Source organism: Grus americana, chromosome 14, assembly GCF_028858705.1.
Source record: "Grus americana isolate bGruAme1 chromosome 14, bGruAme1.mat, whole genome shotgun sequence".
Lineage (NCBI taxonomy): Eukaryota > Metazoa > Chordata > Aves > Gruiformes > Gruidae > Grus > Grus americana.
The window spans coordinates 13699067-13721461 of NC_072865.1; the positions used below are offsets into that span (position 1 = coordinate 13699067).

At 39.6% G+C, this 22395-nt stretch overlaps 1 protein-coding gene across 5 annotated transcripts in view; it reads right to left on the reverse strand.

Annotated features, from left to right (window-relative positions):
- GABRB2 (gamma-aminobutyric acid type A receptor subunit beta2) overlaps positions 1-13864 on the reverse strand; it is a 175883-nt gene extending 162019 nt beyond the window's left edge. The window contains exons 1-5 of one of the 5 annotated variants that reach the window (XM_054842131.1): positions 13732-13864; positions 12722-12839; positions 11677-11909; positions 11462-11553; positions 10400-10467 (exon numbers count right to left, since the gene is read on the reverse strand). In XM_054842131.1, the coding sequence (XP_054698106.1) occupies positions 10400-10467; positions 11462-11553; positions 11677-11753 (237 nt within the window). In that variant the 5' untranslated portion in view covers positions 11754-11909; positions 12722-12839; positions 13732-13864. The other 4 variants (XM_054842133.1, XM_054842129.1, XM_054842132.1 and 1 more) reach the window with 4 other exon arrangements.
- Between the last annotated feature and the right edge of the window lie 8531 nt (positions 13865-22395).

A 22395-nucleotide genomic window follows, 5' to 3' on the forward strand; every position in this document is an offset into this window, starting at 1 on the left:
TAATGACTTTCTGGCCAATAAAAACTACCAAGTATATCCATTCACTTCAAAAGAGCACCTATTGCAAAACAACAATTTTGGAGACTACTACCCTATCCCCATTCACACTTAATGTCTGCGACATTATAGGAGCCATCTTGTATTGCATTGCGAGTCATTTAAGTACTCACAAATCTTCTGTGAAAACAGGGCAGAAATAGCCTCGGTGGAAAAATCAGCATCAGATTTCCACATTTTAAGACTTCGAAACAAGTCTCATGTGGGACTTCAGCTCACAAAAGCATTCTGCACAGCCTGTGCAGAGAGGTGGGTACTTTTAACTGCATTTTTGAATGCAGCCAGTTAACTAGAATTACTATGGATTTCTCTGTAAGCGGTCACTTGTGTCACATAATAGTAGATCAATGAAAACTGTATTCATTTCTAGGCATTTACACTAACAAGAATGATTATAGTTAAGGGTGTCCTGGCATTTCCATTACAAATCTATTTTTCAGGGACTTATACATCAGCTATAATAATATATTTTTGACTGAAACTTGATACGAAGGGTCTCAACTATGCTTAACTCAGTAAATGTTCCTCCACCTTTGAAAAGGTTTCTTTCAAAATTGAAAAAATAAAGCAACTTTGAAAATCATTTCTCTATCTACTTAGGTGGTTAGGCATTTTATCCTGAGCAACCTAAGGTGGCATATGCTACAAGATATGAACATTACATCTCTAATTCTATTAGGGATGGAATTCCTAAAAGCATCTTGCATCGCAACACGTCAGCGAAAAAGAGCAAAAGAGCAGTATAACAGATTAAGCATTCACAGAAATTTTAGGAAGACTTCAGACTGATTAAAAGGCTTCTTTGGTCATTTCTGGACTTACATGATTAGTGAAACAATGATGCAATTAGTTGCAAAATGCTGCTTTTTATTTGTAAATATGACATCCATATGTGTTTAAGCCTATTTCCTTCTTCCCTGAATGTTATTTAAAAGAATAAATCATTTCATAATAAGGAATAATAAAAAGATTACACTCATAAATTATTTAATTTAGAAACTCAGTCTACTGGACCTTCAAACTAATTTTAGTTTACTTGAATTTTATGACTCCTTCAGCGCACATCTTGTCAAACATGGATTAACATAGCTACTCTGACACCCCTGAGGGAGCCAACAGGGCCTGTTGGGTCAGCAGTCCTTGAAAGAGAAAAAAAAAATTCCACAAGGCTCTACAACTCCTTTGGAGCTGCAGAGTCTATTAACTCAAAAATACACTTTATAAAAGAAACAAATATGGATTACACAATGGACCATAACAACTTCTGGACTATTGGGTAATAACTGTTTTGCAAATGACAACATATATTTACCCCTATGGACCACAAGGTATTAACAATATTTCACTACTACTGCTAAATGGATGCAATAAAGTATGTATATATATATATATATTATTTTTTTTTTACAAATACCTTTTTGAAGGCCTATACAGAGAACAAACAAGTTTAAGCACTAATTTTACTCAGTTGAGCAGAAAGGATCACTGTTCTAAGTGTTAAAAACAAATTTAAACTTCCATTAAAAAAATAAAATTAATCTACAATAGAAATTAGGACCAGATTTTCAAAAGGGCTCTGCATCCATGGGAGCGAAATAATTTTTCAAAAGGCTTCAGCATCTTACTCAGATACTTAATTATTACATGTTTTAATAGGTAATTCTCAGAGAAATAAATTACTTCAGTTCCTCAAAAGCAATAGGAACTTCTGGCTATTGCCATACACAATGGAAGAAGTTGAATGAAAAACACTTCTGAAAAATCTAAACCACAAGAGTTGCAGTTCTCAGACATCCCAAATATATGAAAACCCACAAGTTTTTCTGGAAGATCTTCTCATCTAAATGGGTTTAGCATGATCTTTACCTAACTATGCTTTCTGCCCCATTTTTTTCCAAGAGTCATATCTAAAAAAACATTTAGGGCACTTTGCACATTAGGCCCCTTCTCCCTATGTCAATTCAAAACAACTTTTTGAGAAAATTGTCTGTGATAACTTATATCTGGAAAAGGTTAGACGCAAAAGTTTCTGCCATTTTAACTATTTAATTTCCCAATTCCCAAGATCTGTACTGCACTTCTATTCAGGATGGAGCTGTTCCAGGTGAGCAGGCATGTTGTTCCTACTTAAGCTCAGACAGGTTTACAATAGCTAAATCTCAGGAAAAGTAGATAAAGCTAGTATGCTTAAGTCATGCCTAAAATAACAGCAAGTCATGGCTACTGTAATTTAAAGACATTTCCAGCACTAGAGGAGAAGGTAAAGGATGCTTTCATGACATGAAAGACCTCTGTTCCTGTTCCTCTGCAACCTGAATACTTCCACTCACAACCACCATAGGCTACTAAGCTATCTAGAATAGAGGTTCACTGCATCCAGGCTACTATGCAGCAAAGAATTCAAAACTCATGACCACAGGAAGGAGACATTCAAGAGCAGCAATCAGAACGCTCATCTGTGAAGGAAAATTCTGAGGCTTAAACCATTTCACAGAGTTGCTTAGTTAATGGAAATTCCTATTTATTAAAGAAGAAAAGAAAGAAGAAATAGCCCAGGGAGCAGGCACTGGAACAAGGACTTTCCACTTCAAGCAGACAGATTTTTTTAATATGCATTCATTAGGGCAATTTAATATTTGGACCCCTGTCCGAGGCCAAACTTCCTGCAATTTTTTCTTCTACTTGTTCAAAATGTATAGAGCTGAATTTGTCTTTTAGCACAACCACAATGAATCAGTGGTTTGTCTATAGGAAAAATCAGTGGAAACACTCTGCCATACCTACTACAACAGCACACACTTGAAATGCAAAATGCATCTCAGAAGGGTTGCTTTATTCCCTGCCCCATGTAGTTAAATTCTTATTACTTGAAAACTAACAAAGCAATCCTTCTGTCAGTATTTGCAGAATAAAAATTAATAGGATTTAACCTTGATGGAGATACACAAAAAGCAGCTCAAGATAGACAGAAATAGCAGTCCCCTTGTTCTTTAAGTCTGGGGACACAGGAAGAGCTGACTCGAAATGCTTTATCTGGCTTGTGACAACCTACGTTAAATATGATCTACAAATTCTATATTCAGTTGCATACTTGTCAACCTCCTGAATGTTAAATATCTTTTCATATTTAGAACAGAAATTTTAGTTTTGATTGGGAAGTATTTACACACTTATTTGCAAAACTCATACAAAAAGGACACATGCAATAGATGTGATTCCAGGTCTGGGAGAATCTTTGCATTGATTAGCTAATTTGAAAATACTCAGCCAGACAATTTGCATGCAAAGATCTTTGTAGGCAACACCTATAAAGTGAGAGCACTGCTACTTCAGAACCTGGCCTTCAGACAAGTAAGACTGCAACTGTAAATATGCCCACTATATCACTATTCCTACAAGGCTTGTGTTACACTAGCCATTATACGTCCATTGTACATAGCATTGCTATCAAGAAATGTGAGCAGGGTGGGAATCCCTGTAGAAGCATAGTAAGACTAATTACAATAAAGCAAAAACACTGCTTCTGTCCTGTTTATCTTTTTGTCAACCCACAGTATGCCTGCAATTTTAATGTAATTACGCACATTCATTTATTTTTAAATTACAGATTGCATCCACTCATAGTAAACAATTTTTCAGTATAACTCAAGACATTTAACTATTTCTAAAGTTCTTAACTCTAAAGACAAACAAGATGCTACCTTCCATTAGTTAAGAGGCATTTCAAAGATGACCTCATGAATGAGTACCCTCCTTTGAAATGAAGGGTCTCAGTCTTGCTTCCCTAATTCATACAAGCACTTGCAGAGACCTACAGCATTAACCACTAAAAGTCTACAAGGAATCTGGATTACTTATAGAAAAATAAAAGAATCATTACTACACAAGACTGTACTTCAGCATGGTTAATACTAAAGGCTCTACTATAAACCTTGCAGTGGGCTGCACAGGGTATGAGGATAAAAAAAGGAAGGGAGGAATAATAAGGATTTAGTCACGGTGCACTGAAAGACTTTAGAGTCACTAAGAAGCACAAATACAACCATTGGAACAGCTTAAACTTGTAACAAGTTTGTAGAGCACAACATAAAAATCTTTCATTCTACTACATGGCTCATTTATAAAGATTTTATGTGATTTTCAATAGCAAAGTTATGAAATAAAGCAGCCTATAGTAGGAGTTAACAAAGTACACTTCATGTTCATTCCCACGCTTTAGCTCCAAGACAGTGACCATAAAACATATTAAAGATAATTTTTTTTTTTTTCCTCCTATGGTAGGAGCCAAATTACTCAAGTACTTACAGGACAAGGCTTTCTAAAAACAAGGAGGCAATAATTATTAATTCACTTGTACAAATCACCTCCAAGGCAATCCCGTTAAATTACTGACAACCATCCCCTGGTCTGCTGAAGCAAGCGATCCCTTTGAAAAATCACCGTCACCAATGAAACAAGAAGATTTTCTCCTGATTAAAGTTTTGCAACATTGTAGCACGCTGAAAGTGCAATCCAGTTAACAAGCCACTTATTTTTACCTTAAAAAGAAACAAGAAACATGTCACACTTCTAGATATAGATGCACATAATATATATAAATATACATAATACATTATTGCTTCTGAACTGGCTTATAAAAGTAGTTACAAACTCACTACATTCCTGCATATATGTTCCAGAGAAAACATTTCATACTGTAGCTACATATATTCTAGCAAAACCAACATGAAAACATCAATCCACATGTAACATACCAATATGAATACTTGCTTTGATCCCCAAGAATAAATATTTTACTTCAACATGGGAGCTCTTATTTATTTTTACATACCTTAGAGCTCAGAAAGGAAAAAGTCTAAATTAGAGGCACGTAGTAACAAGAAATGGCAATCCATACTAATGCAATTTACTCCTTTTTGAAAAGAAAGGTCTTGTGATGTTATCCAGACAATAACTGAAGGAACAAGTGAAACAGTGCTTTCAGTAAAAAAAGTTCTCACTTCTAAGATATACATCACCTGGTCTGCATTCACAGGAGTCTCTGTAGACACTTCAGTATGAGTCAGTGGTGTACAAGCACAATAATTTGGCGAGAGCCAAATTCAAACTGTCCGCTGAGAAATGCAATTTTGTGTGAAGAAGCATATGCATCTATGATGCAGTGGGAATAATAAAATCAATGGTCTCTAGCAGCAGGAAGCATTTAGGATTAGGGAAGCAACACCTTCCCAGTATTTCTAGTACTTAATTTTCAATGCATTTTCAGTCCTGTCCTCTCCTTATTCTGTCTATGGATCATGTACAGCAACATGTACAACCAGAGAGGATCAACCAAAGAAGATATTGCTGACAGGAACCATTCTCCTCACCTCTTTCTGTACCAGTGACTATAGGACATTTTGTCCTGTTTTACAATTTTCTTTCTCTTTATTTTTCTTTACCAGGACTTTTCTCCTGAGTTTTCTGGTTTGAAACAGCTCCACGCTATTTCCTTATCACTTACCCCCCATTTCTTTTTATATCACAAGCCATCTCTTCCCTTTTCACACATAAAGATAATTGCTGCTGCTTGAGAGGTAGCCACACAGCTCCTGTTGTTGTCATAATCTAAACCTTGTCTCCTGAGCTTTTTTAATATCCTCTCCAGAAAACCTGAGAGATTTTAAAGAAAACCACTACTGGGTCTCTATTATCAAAAGCAACTGAAAGTCAGAGGTCGATCAGCAAATTACAGCTGTGCCTGCACTTTTTTAGGCTAAGAATATTCTGATCTACGAGTATTATACTTACTATTTTATGCAACTTTGGCATATCGTGAATATAGAAATGAAATACAATATAAAAAAAGCTTCTTTTTCAAGCTTTGAAGTTATTAGGTTCTGTTGTGTAAAAATTGGCATACAATAATAAGTAAAGCTTTCCCCTCACAGATGATAACAGCTCCTTTGTTTCTCCAACTCCCACTTGATGGAAGGATTATGCACTCAATCAACCCTAATGGCTCCCACTAAGACAAACCAATTTATTGTATCTATTTAACACCATGTACACACAGTCAGTCCATGTGCCAAAATCGGTACAATCATAAGCAAGCAAATACTTGAAATTAAATAAACTGTTCGGATACCTCTCTGCAGACCCCCAACAACCCACAGTATGAATAGTTATACTTAATTAAATATACAACTCATTACCTCAAAAAGTATATAATTCCTGGGTAAAAAAAAAAAAATAAAATCCAGAGAACATTTCTCTCTCTTTTCAAGACATTCCGTACTAGAATCCCAAAATAGCCACAGACCAAGGAAAAAAAAAAAAGAAAAAAAAGAGAAAGAAAATGTTGACCTATTTAATAGGAAATAAGCCAAGACATTGAAACCCACCACATGATCAACATTATCCATAGAAATCCTCATGTCTTATCTAGATAGATCAAATGCACGACATTATGCAGAATCTTCAGTGGTGTCTATGGAAAAAAATTTATTTCTGTACTTCTTAATGAACCTGTACCACCAAATTTTTTAAAACAGTTGATGATGGAAAGGTTGGGAGGAAAAAGGAGAAAAATAGAATGGAGAAGTCTTAGATGCTGTGTTGTCAAGGGTTCTACTCCAATAATTAAACTAAGAAGATGGAAATGTGGAAGTGTGACATCCTAGCTAGCACTGGTTATTAAAAAAAAAGAGAGAGAGAAAGAGAAAAAGAGACTATTAAGCTTTCTGAACATATTATTTTTACAATCAGTGATTGGTATTAAGGAAAAGGAAACTAAAAAGAAAATTCAAGTACAGTAAGAAACACCTGGAAACTATCTTGAAAGCATTATATTAGAGTCACTGCAATACAGCTAATCTTATATAAGATCAAATTCTTTAGCCCAGGAAAACCATTTTAGTAGCCTTCACACCTCTCCATGTTTGTTTTCTATTATTACCTGAATAAAAGCAGCCTTAAGAAAATCTACAGTATAACTAACATAAAGCATACACTCGACAATACTGCAGGGCCTGGTCCAGAGAGGTGAGTGGAATTATCCATAATCATTATTGCACTGCATGAAATCATTACCTGAGGTATATTATTTCTTTGCAAAATACAAAAAAATGAGTCCAAATAGTCATGACGCTTGTCAACAACTACATATGCCTGAAGCTCTCACTTTTCTCATGTGCATTCAGTGCATTCCCCAGAGCTGGAAAGAATTATGTTCACAAGTACCAGTACTTAAAAACCATTTTTGAAAACTAAAATACATGCCAGTTCAAGCTTCTGACTACAAAAGGTTAAACAGCTTGCAGTTTGTTGCATACAATAAATATTTGGAAGGCAACTGTACAGCTGGTTACACTACAAGTTTGTTATTATGTGAAGTATTTACCCCCTCTTTAAGAATTCAAAGTCAATAATAATAGTCTTGACAATCCACACATTTACTTTCCATAACAGCTACTCTAAATTCTCCTGTTCGACAAAGTAAAAAAAACACTTTATGATTTACTTCATGACACTGGAGACAAGCCTTCTGCCTGCAGAGTGGCACAAATGCATATGGTAGATGGAATGTGTCAAAACTGGAAGAGAAATGTAAGGATGATAATTTTTAAAGTAAATTAACATTGGAATTAACAGAAATTATGTCAAGATAAATAATTATGATTGCTTAGCCTTCCTCCCAAGGCAAAAGTTTGATCCATTAATGTTAATACATGACCCCAAGCAATGATTTGCCTTTATCTCAAGACAGTAGCGTTTGCCATGACTACAGGCAAAGCAACAGCAAGCCCATGGCTCAGGAATTAGGTCCATAAATCCAAAAAATTCTGTTTTATTTCAGAAGGCTTTGCATCAACTAGCATTCAATGGCATTCCTCCTGGTTTCTACCAAATTCTGGTGGCTTTGCAAGGAAAGAGCTAAGGCCTTGTATACTAAGTATTTTGTTGTCTGCTTGCATGTCTCTCTTCTCATTTATTTCAGGCCTATCAGTGTATATTAGTACTTGGTTATGCTATACAGATCATTATAAAACGAACTGTTAAATGTTACATTTTGCAGTTAAGCAGATTAAGAAAATAATCTTGGTTTGGAATCTCTTCTGAAACTGTAAGTGAAAAAAATTATGTAAAATGAATGCCTGGTTTTAAGAAATAGGTAGCTTCTTAGAGTGAAATAAGCCCAGAGCTTAAATGCTTTAGGCAAACATGTGTGACAAAATTGCCTATACATTTCCCCCCATTCTCCCAGAGTTCTGCAGATTGTTAGAAAAGTCTTTTCAGACTAAGGTCAAACATTTCATTATAGAAACACAATAAACTGATTAGAGAATATTAAAATAATAGTCAGTTTTACAGTAAGTCTGTGTCAGATCACAGTATTCTGATATGCCATCCCCTTTAACTGGAGGCCAAATTTCTAGAAAACATTGAAAGAAATGAAAGAAGGTTCACAAGAATCTTCACAATCTTTTCACAAGAAAAGAAAACATTCGGCACTACCTTCCAGTTTTGAAGAGATGCAAGGATGTAACACTGACCTAGTAGATTGCAGTTCTATCAAGAAAACCCTCATCATTCCCACATTGCTCATGGCTGTCTAAGAACTAACTCTGTAGGTCCATATTTCTCCTACTCATAGTTCTTCTAATGAAAAGCAAGTGGTTTAAAATACAAGGCAATTTTCTTTCTTTGCATTTAAAGCTCCTGAAGGTACAATATTAAATTATAAGTTTAGTGAAACAAAGTCTGGAAGCCCATTTTAGCCACTTTGAAAAATTTCACAAGTAATGTTGCTCAAGGTGAAAATATTCACAGTTTTCCTGGTATCTTGAAAAAGATCAGTCGCAAGCTCCGTGTCACCAAGACCTCCCAGTCTCACAGTACAACCACCAGTAATGTCATGCTCAAATTAGGCCAAGGGCTATATTTTACACTATGAAAAAACCTCCTGTACATCACACAATGTTTGAGAACAAATGTTTGCCAATTCATTCAGTGCAACAAGTCTGAAAACCCAAACATGCCACTGAGGAATTCAACAAAACATTTTAGTAGCAGGATAATATTAACACAACTGGTAACTTTCAAAATATTATTTTCAAATGCATCATTACAGCTACAGCAGTATCCCTAAAGTCACATTTGTATTTAGAAGGATGTTTCCATAGAACTTCTTCAAGAATAATGGAAAGTTTGTTTCAAACAATACATTTCTATCACTAGTAACAAACATTTCAAAAAAACCCCACATTTATTTTGTATCAGTTGCTGCTACCATGCTTCAGTGTCTTTGTTTTGTCCCTCTTGTATAAACCCTTAAAAGTATTAGGCCAAATTCTGTGTCCTTAACCAAGGAAGATGTAAGTTAATATAACAACTTCAAAACTTGACCACAAACATCTTCAAATAAGAAAAGTAAATGTTAGAAAAGTTTAGTCTAAACCAAGAACAGCTTCTTCTACACCACGAATCTGAGACTTCTCCAATTTTTTCCACACTTCATTAGCCTCCCAGGTAATGAAAGTGAAACATAGAAAGTTTTATTATGCTATAAACAAGTTCAGCATTTAGGCAGTCAGTTCAAACTATTTAGATGAGAGACATATGTCTTCAAACATTGAACTTGTAAAATCATTGACTCTGTCAGGACCATCCAAAATAGTGTCAGTCTACAAAAAAAATTGGTAAGCTTTGGATTCACACAAAAGTAAAAACCACTTTTATTTTTTAATCGAAAGTCCACTTCTAAGACAAAACAGCGAATTATTTTTTTTAATATCACCCAAAAAAATAAACCAAGAAAGGCATGAGAACAGGTTAGCCATTAAAACCTCGACTCGGTTTCCCCACGCACCCGAGGAGGTGGATCCGGCGAGGAGCACGCTGCGCGGGCGCGGCCCCGGGGCCGGGTGCGCGGGAGCGGCCCCCTGCGCGCGGCGCCCCGCGGAGCGGCAGCGCGGCCAGGTGGCGGCGGGGTGCCGTGCGGACGCGCGGCCGGCAGGGGGCGCCGTTGCTCGCGGCAAGGCTGCGCGGCCGTGCGGGCGGGCAGCGCCTCGGGAGCGGTGCCGCAGGAACCGGCCTTGCGGCCGGCGCTGGCTCCGCGGGGCTCCCACCGCCCCCGACTCCATCGCGGGCTGAGGGGGTGAGGGTTACACACGGCCCTCCTCCACGTTCTCCCCCCAGCCGACCCTCTAGGAGGCGGCGCGCTCCGCCGCGGCGGCGCTCCAGGGCAGGAGGCCGCGCCGGGTCCCCGCACGCCCGCGGGCATCGCTCCGCCTTGGCAGGGGCGGGGGAAGCGCCAGCCACCCCCTCGGAGAGCAACCAGCCCCAAACCCTAAATACTCACCATGTTGACTTCTGAGACCATATCTATACTGGCAATGTCTATGTTCATGCCAACAGCCACTGGGGGACCTGCAAACCAACAAGATGGTCCGCAATGTGATCTCTAAGAACTTAACTCATTCTTAGCAGAGTTAGCAGGACTAAGCGTAGAAACGAAAGGACGTTTAAACAGAACCATAAAGTCAGAAGGAAAGCAAAAAGTCTTCCCCACATCTTCCCTCCCCCGCCCTCCCAAAACAAGCAAAAGCGGGCTCCCACCGATCCGCGGGGAACGTGCGCTTACACCGGATTCACCCTCTGCGCCCCCCGGCAGCGGTGTTTTATATAACACGCACACACGTGTTAACAGCGGGGCGCTCCGCCGACGGATAGGCACCCGGAGGGACCAGGGCGGGCAGCGGCTCGGGGCCATTCGGGGTGTGGGGGTGCGGGGGCTCCCCCCTTCCCACGCCGGGAAGCGCGGCTCCGGCCCCGGCCTCCGCGGACACGACCCGGCTCGCCACCCTCAGCCCGGCGCTTTGGGGGAAGGGGCAGCCCAAAGGACGGCGGCCAGTGAGCCCCCCGAAGGGCGGGGGGGTGGGGGGACGCGAGGGGACACCCACAGCGAACACGTCCGAAATAAACTAGTTCGAAGTAGGAGCACGCAGGGGGTTAAATGACATTTTTGTATCAGTTAACAGCACATCTTGTACTCAAAAATAGTAACTGTGATCACAGGCACATTAAGCTGAGAGGAACAAACGTTGGGTAAACTTAAGAGATCTGCACCTCGATAAAACCAGCTAAACAAGGGTTTAATTACAGGTTAATAAAGTATCAGTACACACACACAAAATGAGGGACCAGTTACAAATATGCAAGAAATTTAAGTGATCACATTAAGAGCATCCTGTGCTAAGAAAATTGAGTAACAATGGGCTTAACTTTGGATCAGCTTCAGAAAACGGCAACACACACACACACCCCCAAAGCAACAGCACCCACAACACGTTTAAAAAGCACACACACCAAAGGTACACAGCCCGGATGTGTAATCTCTCTTATTCAAAAGCAGTCAAATTACCTCCAAAATCTGGCCTCAAACGAATGTCATAGCCCTTCAGCAGTCTATCCACGGTCTCTTTTACCAGTGACATATTACTAGGGTCATTGACGCTAAAGAAAAAAAGAACAATACTATATTATTTCTTATTTCTCAGACCCGAGCTGTACATTCCTCTCAGCAGCAGCATGCAGTGCAATTCAAAGTAAAGCAAAAGAGATAGCTTCATCACTTACCTCTGTGCACACACCACGGCTATTAATAAAGGGAATGACCAAATCCCAAAGTAACCCTTTTTCCGGACTCTCAGCATCCCTTTAGCTTTTGATATGATTTAGGGTTTCAGTGAAGAGAAGAAGAGATCCAACTTATTCTGGCCAGTGCAGTAATTCTAATGTGAAGCGCATGCGCACGGCGTACCACAACATCAAAAGGAGCAGTGGTTGCTGCTGGAGATGGAGCAAATTTCCTTGCCAAAAAAAAAAAAAAAATTAAAGGGGAAGAAGGAAATGCATTATTTTTTTTTTTTTAAAGTCATCCACAGGAGGATCGAGTATATTTTTGTTGTCCTTTTTGTTAGTATAGAATATAAATCACAGCAAGAAGAGAAGTTTTAGGAGTTGCAGGGTACAGCGGCTTTGCAACCTAGTTTGAAGGGGGGGGGCGTGGGCTGGACGGACTCGGATTATACAGAGGGGGAATAGGTTAAAAAGGGGAATGCACAGCGTACGTATGGTGCTAGGGGCAGGTGGGGGGGGAAAGGGGGCAGCTTAACTTTTTAGTCCCTGGAAAGAACCGCCTGAAGCGAGGCGAGGTGCGGGAAAAGGAGCCGGCGCTTGCAACGGGGGCGGGCGGTGGGGGAGGAGGAGGGGAGATGGGCGCCTACAGTATTTCTCACGGAAAAAAAAAAAAAAATGATGACGAACAGTTTCTTGCAAGAGAGGATTAGGCTGTTTCCTTCCTTACTGTGCTGCCAGGCGCTGTTCCTGGGGCAGAGGCACTGGGAACTGAGGGAGTCGCCAGCTACTGCCGCCGGCTCCCACGGGTCATTTGCTGGTGCTTGAGGGGCGGGCGCGGACCCCACGCGGCCCCACTCCCCCCGGCCGGCCCCGCCGGCGTATTTTCCATATATCGACCGATGTTCAACCCAGGGATGTAAGTTCCTGAGGTAGAGCTAAGCCTGGCCACGGGGCTGGGGCGGGGGAGAAAAACACCACCCTGAAAGGCAGTCAAGCTTTTAGTGATCATCCAGACCCGGTGCAAGTTCATAGGCACACTTACCTTCGTGGGTAAAACACCCAAGCTCTTCAAATGCAGCGTGTGATCCAATTAATGCCTCGGAAGAAATCGAAGACGAGCAGAAAGCTCATTTGGGGATGCTTTGAGTGACATTTAAATCCTGAGCAGGAAAAAAAAAAAAAAGAGAGAAAGGAGAAAGAGAAGGAAAAAAACCCAAAACCCCGAAAAACAACAGACACTGGAGTTAAATTATTCCTCACAAATCTGCTTTGTGCTCGTAGCTCCTTTTACACCACCTCCTCACCCACATACCGACTCAGCCCCGCGGATCTGTGCTGCTTCACCGAGCATATCTGGGCGTGCACACGTCCTAGGCCGGCCCGGGCTGCGCGGGGAAGGGATTGGGAACACTTGGGGCGTCAATTAACAAAAGAAATATTTAACTCGCTGCAGGAGGGTGGAGGAGGGGGAAAAAAAACCACACAAAAAAAAAAAAAGAAAAAAAAACCCCACCACAACCCACACCAAACGGGGGGTGGTGGGAGGGACAAGGGTGAGGGTGTTGCACAGAGAGCGAGGCTCCAGTCCGCTCGTTCCCCGGCACGGCTCGGTCCCGCACGCACAGGTCTGAGGCGCTCCGGAGCTCCCTACCTCGCCGCCCCCGGGCTGGGCTACCGCCTCCTGCCGCCGCGTGTACTTCGCGGGAAGCGGAGGTAGCCGCCTCTTACAGCCGGGGCCGGGGGGTGCCCCGGGTATGCACACCCCCGAGCCCGCACACAGACGCACCCTGGCCCGGGAGCAGCCTGGAGGGGTGCAGGGCCGGGGGCTGGCTGCCCGGGAAGGGGGAGGGAGGAAGGGCTGATGCGGGGGCGGGCAGGGAGGCGGTGGGATGAAGCCTCACCTGGGGGAGCGGCGGGGCGGAGAAGAGGGGGCGCTGCCCCAGAGAGACTGCAGGGCTGAAAAAAAAGACCAAACCCCAAAAAACCAGCAAAACCGTAAAAGAGCTGGCAGCACGAAAAGCAGGCAGCCATTTAATACGGACCGGCAGCTACCTTGGCTGGAGCGCTAAAGAGCGAGGAAGCCCCGCGACGAGCATCGCAGCATCCACCTGCCGCCGAAGCGGGGCCAGGGGAGCCCCCCACCCTCCCAGCGGCGCGTCCTGCCGGCGAGGAGCGGCTCCCCCGCCCTCCGCCGCTCTATCCAGGAACGAAACACACGGGCAGTATTGCCTCCGGGGTGGACAAATCCTGCCCTCCTCTCCTCTGTCAGTGCCTTAAAACACCACGTTGTGCCTTTCTGATCAAGTATCTGCTTGGGTTTTGCTTCCAGAAAAAGAAAAAAAAAAAAAAAGACATCTTTTTGCGGGGCTGGGGGGAATTCACCAAGACATATTCTCACCACCTTCTCCCATTTGTAACAACTGGAATTCGTGGAGGGAAAAAATACACTTTTCCAGATGAAACACAATATTTTGTGTGTGTGATAAATATGAAATGACTTGTTTGTGTATTCAAAAGAAAAAAAAAACCCAAACAATTAAGTTCAAGAACATTTAAGCATTTGTTAAAATTACACCACCCCCCCAAACACATATTTTTCATCTTTCTGTTCCACGGCTGATGTTACAGAGCCACTCTCCCTGTTCACCAGTGGAAGTTTCTGTTCCCACACAGCTAGTCTGCTTCACTGCCAAACCTCTTGAAATATAGCCCTGAAAGGAAGATGGTGGATACTCTGCAGTGAATCATTTCACTTTAGATGTAATAGGCACCTTTTTTTTTTTTTTCTTCTGCAATCATATGATAGAAACAGGAGATCTTAAGGTAAAACACTTTAATCCTGCACTGTGAAACTCACCTGCATGTGCTAACTTGGGTCATCTGACACACCTGATTTCTGAGCTGTTTCTGAGTCTCTGCTATTAATTACCATTACACCACAGAAATATTTCATTCACCATACCTGAATACGAACCAGATATCAACAAGAACCTGAGGCTGAAGGCTGGTAATATTCAGTGCTGGACTGGCAGGAATTTTTGATTTACATATCAACATAAAATCAGGGACAGAAAAGTACCATATTTCCATGGGAATATTAGAATAGTACACCCAAAGAATTCAAGCTATGCAAATATATCTAGCATTTGTTCTCTGATCCGGTGTATGCACTATCAGGTAACACCCATTCTGGGCCCAGAGTACCCCTGTGCCATATATAGTGAAACCTGCTCTCAGTCTGACTATTCCAGCAAAAAGGAATGGAACATATCTCAAACAAATGCAATACATATGGATATCGTGGTCCATTATGCATGGAAAGTTAATGTTTTGGTTTTGGGGTTTGTTTGTTTGTTTTTTGTTTTTTTTTTTTTTTTTAATGTAAAGGCTCTATGGAGCCTTGCTTGGGATGATCTGCATAATTCATTTTTTTGCCAGCTGTAGAAGCATCACTGTCTATACCAGTAACACTTCCTTACCACCATTCCAGACTCTATGTGCCCAAACAAGTCTATGGGATAGGGGTATCATCAGAATATATAGTCACAGAGTACAAAGTCATACAATACTTTTCCTTTTACAATTGGTTTCATGCTTTGCTATGCACTTTTGATAGTACCACTTTTTCTCTGACCACAGGGTTCTGGTCTATCTCTGTCATTCAAAATTTCTCGGCACCTTCAAAATCTCCCATTTATTGTAAGCAACTTGTCAAAGAAAACATTCCCCTCTCTTTCTCACTTGTGTCTGTGCATTTGATTGAAAAGGAGAGGAAATAAGTGGTGTGAACACAAATATTGGCAAGATACAGAACCGTTCATGTAACATGTTTAAGGATTGCTATCTAAGATTTTGGATGTCTTACAATGGGGAGACAACCTGGTTCCCAGCTGGATATGATACTTCTAGCTCTAAAAATATCTCAATTAGATTACAAGTATTATAATCTTGCAGAGAAGCTAGCAAAGATGGTCATATTTTAAATGCCAGTTACAGATTATTTTGATTCCTAGCTTTCAAATTTGAGGAGTGCAATAGAATACCCCCAAAAATTGAAATACTCTAAGTTAATGGCCCACAATCCTTGCTGACCAATGCGTGACACTATGCAAAAAATGGGCTATAAGCAACATCAGACTTTGCTTGTCTTGTCAATCCTTGACTGTAGCAGTATATTGCTGTCACCACAAGCAATATCCCAGACCATGTACTAAGAACTGCTCTAAAGTGGTTTTCAAATGGTTTGGTGTAAATGCATAGATTATGCAAAATAAACTTTCAGATGGAGTAAGAATTTCAAGATAGATCCTCAAGTGATCTAATCACTCAAGTCAATAGAGACAGAAGAGATGCTGATTTACGCTAGCCCAAGGACAGCAGTCCTGTATCACAAGCAATGTTAACAAGGGCAAAATACCACTTTAAAAAAAAAAAAAATCTTTCCACTGCACCTCAACAGGCTGGTATGAATACAGTTCTATGAAAGTGATGTTTCCTGAGTTTTTGAGCATTTGGATGTGATGCAGTAGTATCACAACCACTCAGATGAGAGTTGTTTCCACGTATCAGATAAAATTTAATTCTTTAATTTACAGAAGAATGTTAGTAATAATTTATTTTGATACATGATTTCCATTTCCAACTCCTGTAAAGCTATAAAATCATGTAAAATAAACCAAATCATAGTCAACCCTTGTAGAAATTTCCTGAACAAAGTTTCAATGTATTTTATTTTGGTTTCACTTGTCATTTTAGGTCTTCAGATCTAGTATGTCACAGTCCATGCACGACACACCATGCCATTTGCAATCAGCCTGTCAGCATAACAATCCCTGTTACATCACATACACAGAAAAAATTATTCATTCAGGTGTACCTTGATTCTGCCTTTCACGGGCAAGGGAATTCACTTTTGCATAGTGACAATCTTCTGGGATTTACTAGCTTCAATTACTGTATACCTAAAAGAATCCAAAGCGGTAAAGCTATCAACAAAAGCAACAGTGTATGACCTGCCTATTATACTGCTCTTGGCCCTTAAAAATATGAAATTATCAGTATTGTACAGAAACTGAGTCTGATAAGTTGCTTAGGAAACAAGTACCACTTGATACAGCATGAATTTCCCTTAATTGCAAAAGAAGAGCAAATGGGAGGGGCAAGTAATAGTCTCTTACTGGCTTACATCCTTATGTAGTACTTTATTTGCTGGAGCTCATATTTGTTCACTCTGTGACTCACTGCGTGGCATCCCCACAGGATTAAAGACACTATAGATAACAACTTACCCCAGATCGTGACCTAGGCTGTACTTTATGAGACAAAGACCTGCTATATCTATTAACAAAAAACCTTTTGCGTAGCTTAGGATCAACAGATTTTAGATGTATATTGAAGAAAGCCTTTTAATGTGAAATTGAATTACAGATTTTGTAAAAAATTGAAGTAAAAGGTTGTGTGAGACATCCACAAGTGTTTCGATTGCAGACAACTGTTAGCAGCTCAATGGGGACTGGAGTGAAATACAAAATGTCTGGCACCCAGAATTGTGGTGGAATGAAATCTACAGTCCTCTTATCAAATCATGAAAGCACCACAAAAAGCCCTATTTCCTTCAGAATGGTGGAATAAATTAGTTTAACAGCTATATAGATAGCAATTTTTGAATTCCTCAATTTTAGCTACATTGGCACTTAGCTAGGAAATATCTACAGTATACGCATCCTTTGATGGGAAGGCAGGGCAAGGTAGGGCACAAGGAGTGATTGCATAGGGTAAGGACAGTAAAACACTTAAAAGACAGCACAAAATGTACACCAAGATTATGCCACTCTGTGTCTAAATCTCCTCCATGCTGTTTGTGTAAGATTCAGCTCTGAAAGCAGATTGCAGAAACCTGTTATTAAATTAATGGAGTGGCATTTGTCTGCATCAATTGATTGCAGGATTTGATCTTCCCTTCTAAGCTCTCTTGGACATAGAGTTGGTTTCCTAAATTTTTTATATTGGGTAATACATTCCAGAATACTGCTACAAACAATATCTGAGGGTTCTAAAATGGTTAGGTTGGAAGCTTTTGATGAAAAATGAAACTTGTTTTCTTTTTAAAGCCATTTAGCTTCAAACATCAGTCTTGGGTTTGGTATAACTGTGTGCAAATTTTAAGATTAAAATGGACATCTACGTAGGTTTAGCTGGATTTTTCTTACCTGAAAGGACCTCCCTACTTCAGAAAACTCCTCATTATTACCACCACCTTGACCAGGTGAGGGGACAACAATGGGGGAAAAAAGAAGTAGGAACCGAGACAGGAAAATGAAATAAGTAAATTAACAGGGCATATGGACAAGTAGTGAAGGGGGAGAAAAGGAAGAATAGTGGAGGCAAGTGTTACGCCATGGCACAATGAATTATGAAGAGAGCAGAGCCATTCATTTAACAGGGACTCAACCCCCCCCCAAACCCCCCCCCCCCAAAACCCCCCAAAAAACCAACCAACAAACCACGAAACCAAAAAAACCCTAAACTGCTGCACATTTAAACTAACATGTAAAACATGAAACAAGTCCTACTTCAGAAATAAAACACAGTTCCTACATCAATTCTCTGTTCTCTAGACAAAGGAAGATTACTGAAAAGTGATTGCTGAGACTCCTGACCTCTGTGATACCAACTATCAAACAAGTTTTGATCCAGATGAAATATTTTGAGACTTAAAATGTATTTTTTCCATAAATAAGGAAACTTCACAGGATACTTTTAATCTAACTTGCCATTTGTAGTTGTAAAATATATTTTTACATGAAAAATATCTTAATAAAAGTAAACAAAACCCAAAGAAACCATGACCAGTGTACAACAGCCAAAACATAATCAGTGGATTTTATTTTAAGAATGCAAAACTATTTTACCCATTTATTTAAAAAGATACCAATATTATACAATGCACTTTTTAACTCAAACAAGGTCCTTATATCTTCCGGTAAACAATCATCCAGGTTAAAAACTTAGCGATAGAAAGTGTTCAAGGAGAAGTGCTATCAATGGATATAAGCAATAATCTAACTGCTCTTCAAGCAGACTTTTTTCCAGTAAGAACTAGGAGAATACAAGTTAGTAACAGAATACAGCTGTCCTTTCATTGGTTTGCTAGAAAGGTAGATGAAACTGCTTTCTGCAAATGTATAGCGCTATTACTTCAAGCCTTCTTGGGGAACAAGTGGAGAACACACAGTGCTCCTCATCATCTTTCACCTTTTTGCATGCGCACCCCAAATGTGCTTGTGTCAATACTCCTGTTCTTTCCTTGCTATCCTAAAACCTCAACTAGTCCTCTGAGGATATGTCCCACAGTGCTGCAGTAAGCATAAATACATGTTTTGTAACATATTTTCTCCCTGACTGATGCTTTCTAACTTTGTGCACACAGGCCAAATGTTTCAGGGTATCAATACATGCTTTACATATGATCTGCCTCTATTTACAGATGCTAGAAGGTAAAAATTTCACAGACAGATGTTTCTGTTCAGCAGCATTTACTAAGTCTGAATGGAATAGTTTTGCTGACGTGCTGAGGGTGTTTTTATAGAGCTACATTACCCTCTACAGAAAGGGTATTATTACTTAAATGGTATACCATGGAAATGGCCTGAAGACCAGTCAAGATGGCAAGGCACTTGTCCAGCAAATGCAAAACCATCATTTCTACTTATCACAGAGAGCACTTGAAGAAGCAGCTTACACCTTATGGGTATGTATGCATCAAAGCACATCTAAAGCAGTGCAAAATCGGTAAGACCAGGTGAGTGAATGAACCACAAAAGTGGAATTTGAAAACAGAAAATAAAATTAACTTAGTATGGAGTACACAGGTATTGCAAGTTAGTCCTAGAGGAAATTAGAATAATCCTGGGAAAACAATTCAGAATGCCAGGACAGGAAAAAAAAACAAACAAAAACACCCAAAGCAACAACAAAACTAACTGGAATAATCCCTCTCAACAAGCTATATATAGAACAAAACCTAGTAATACTGTCAGTATTTATTACTTTGCATCCAAGGATCTCTCTAAAATATCGCAATGTTTCTGTGCATAGTTGTCTTTCATTTTCTCCTCCCACCCTATTTTGTGCTCATACTTGGTAATTTACAAACAGCTATGATCTGGAAGAGATTTCATTCATGCAAATAAGTTTCTACAATATTATTATGGCAATTTCACAGATGAGGTAGATGAAGTACACACTGGCTAAGCACCCAAGCAAATTCCTCCTGAAATTAATGGCAAAATCCACATTCAACTCAGGAACAGCAACATCAGGGCCCATGTTACATAGCGCTAAATGGCAGAAAACTGTAAAAGCGCCCAAGAGTCATGATTATCCAATAACTTCTTACCAATATGGTCTGTACCACATTTCCAGGGAAATTAAAAAGAAACACTTTATAATTTTTATCTAATGAGGTACTAGCTGGAAATGAAAACATCCCCAGGTTCTTATATTTCTTTTGAAGCTAGAGCTTCCAAAAGAGAGGATGTGTCTTTTTGTAGAGAGGTGAAAATCTAGTACACGTATGTTCAGTCCTCAAGCAGTGGTAGGGGGAGCTCAGAGAGGTCTGAAGTAATTGTAAATTACCATTCTGAATTTGATTTGGGTGACGTCCTCCCTAATGTCTAGGGACATACCGTATCTATCCACCATATGCCAGAATAAGGTCACTTTAACAACAAGTATTATTGATAACACTTCCAGACACGGACAGTTCAGTGAAATCTTAAACAGGGCAATAAAACTGTCTTCAGAGCTGCTTTGAAGAATTGTGAATTAACCAGTCATACCAAGAGTCTGTCAGTGGAAACAGAACAGCAGCTCTGGGTAGTAATACTAATCACAGTATTAACTTTGTAAATTTATTCTCACAGGTGAAAAAAATAGCCGAGTATACCCATATTTGATGTTGTTACATAGCAGACTCAAAGTACTGCTCTGCATTTTATGCCTTAAAATGGCAATTTTGGACATCTCATGCCAGTGTAAATCAGGAGTAATTCTACAAATTTAATATCATTAAAAAAAACCAAAACCCAAACAAAAGTAGAGTTTAGAGTAAGACTTTCTCTGTATAGTAAAATAATTATGCATCTTTATTTATGCATTTAGCTTAACTTTGGTTACACCCAGCTGTTTAGCTCACTATGAATAATTAAGTATGCTTTATACGACTACCACAACAAAGCTTGATAATCCTAACTCTATGTATATGAATAACTTGTATGTCCATCATACAGACGTTCAGCCTCAGAGTTCAAGTTCAAAAAGAGCTGGACCTGTCTTTCAAATATCTTTTAATTTCTCCGGTTACACTCTATAAATATAGACAATTTGCATCACCATGAGGCATCAAGGGTCATTTGAACATATAAAGAAATTAAGAGTTAAAGACTTTCTTCTCTATTTTCTTGAAGTTTAAGTCCCATTTAAATTTTTTCTGTTTTGAGTTTGACCAGCTTCTTCCCAGCATTAGTCCCTATTATGACCTTTTACACTAAGTAAAAGATAACAGTTGACACTGTCACAACTTACTGTTGAGGCTATGGATAAGAGTTCTTCTCTTTTCAGGGTAAGGCTGATGGATGTTGCTGTCATTCACTTGCAATTTTTTTTTCTGAACCCATCAGTTTTCTGACGATGTTGTATGAGTCCATAGCCCCACAGGGGAACACAACATATGCACAGGAGATGTGTCCATTACTGCCACATATAATACTGCATGAATGACCTCTTAAGGTTATTACAATATAAAAGTTGATGATGATTCTAATTTATACTGCATATACAATCAAAGTGATTCTTTCACCATTCCTTCACTTCAGTTTTTGTTTTGAGGAAAAAAATAAACAACTAACTTCCCTTTCCTTCTTCCATTTCATCACCTTTAAACATTCTCATAATAAATTTGCAACAGCAAACTTACTCTTGCAAGGAATGCAAGCACTCTCATGTCATTGTTTTGAATATCCTCATTAGTAATCCTGCCTTTCTTTTAAGAAAAGGATTTTAAAATTCTCCTTCCTACAGACTATACCAGAACATAAAAATGGTGAATAGTATAATAAATCCTTTTGAAATAAATAAATAACAAACTCTGCAAACATGAAAAGATTTAAGGTAAGCTTCACAGCATTTGGGAGAAAGTTTGCACTTCTGAAACATGACAGGATAAATATTTTCAGCTAATGACAAAAGATACAAATACATAAACACGTCTATGAAGAAAATCAGGGTCTCTATAAACATTTGGGAATGTGTAGTGTGTTTACATTGTGTGTACACAGTTGGACATGCATATACCATGTATCCTGAAAAGAAAAATGCAAATTACAAGTCAAAGATTTTCTATTAATATTACCTGCCCTGATGATAATGACTCTGGTGATGATGAAATACATCCAATAGAGCACTACAATATTTTGAAAGTCACACCAATTTATATCATCTTTTCACACTGCACTCAATATGTGGTTCAGTATCAATGTGACATGAGAAGTGTGTCATATCTGTCCTCCCACCCCAACACTACTGCCTTTTTTTTCCTCCACTAGATGAGCACTGGACTGGTACATGAAACTTCTGGTTCTGTGCACCTGAGGGATAACTCTTATTCTAAGAATGTCTTTCTTGGGCCGATTTAGAGAGATTTCTAAATAAACAACA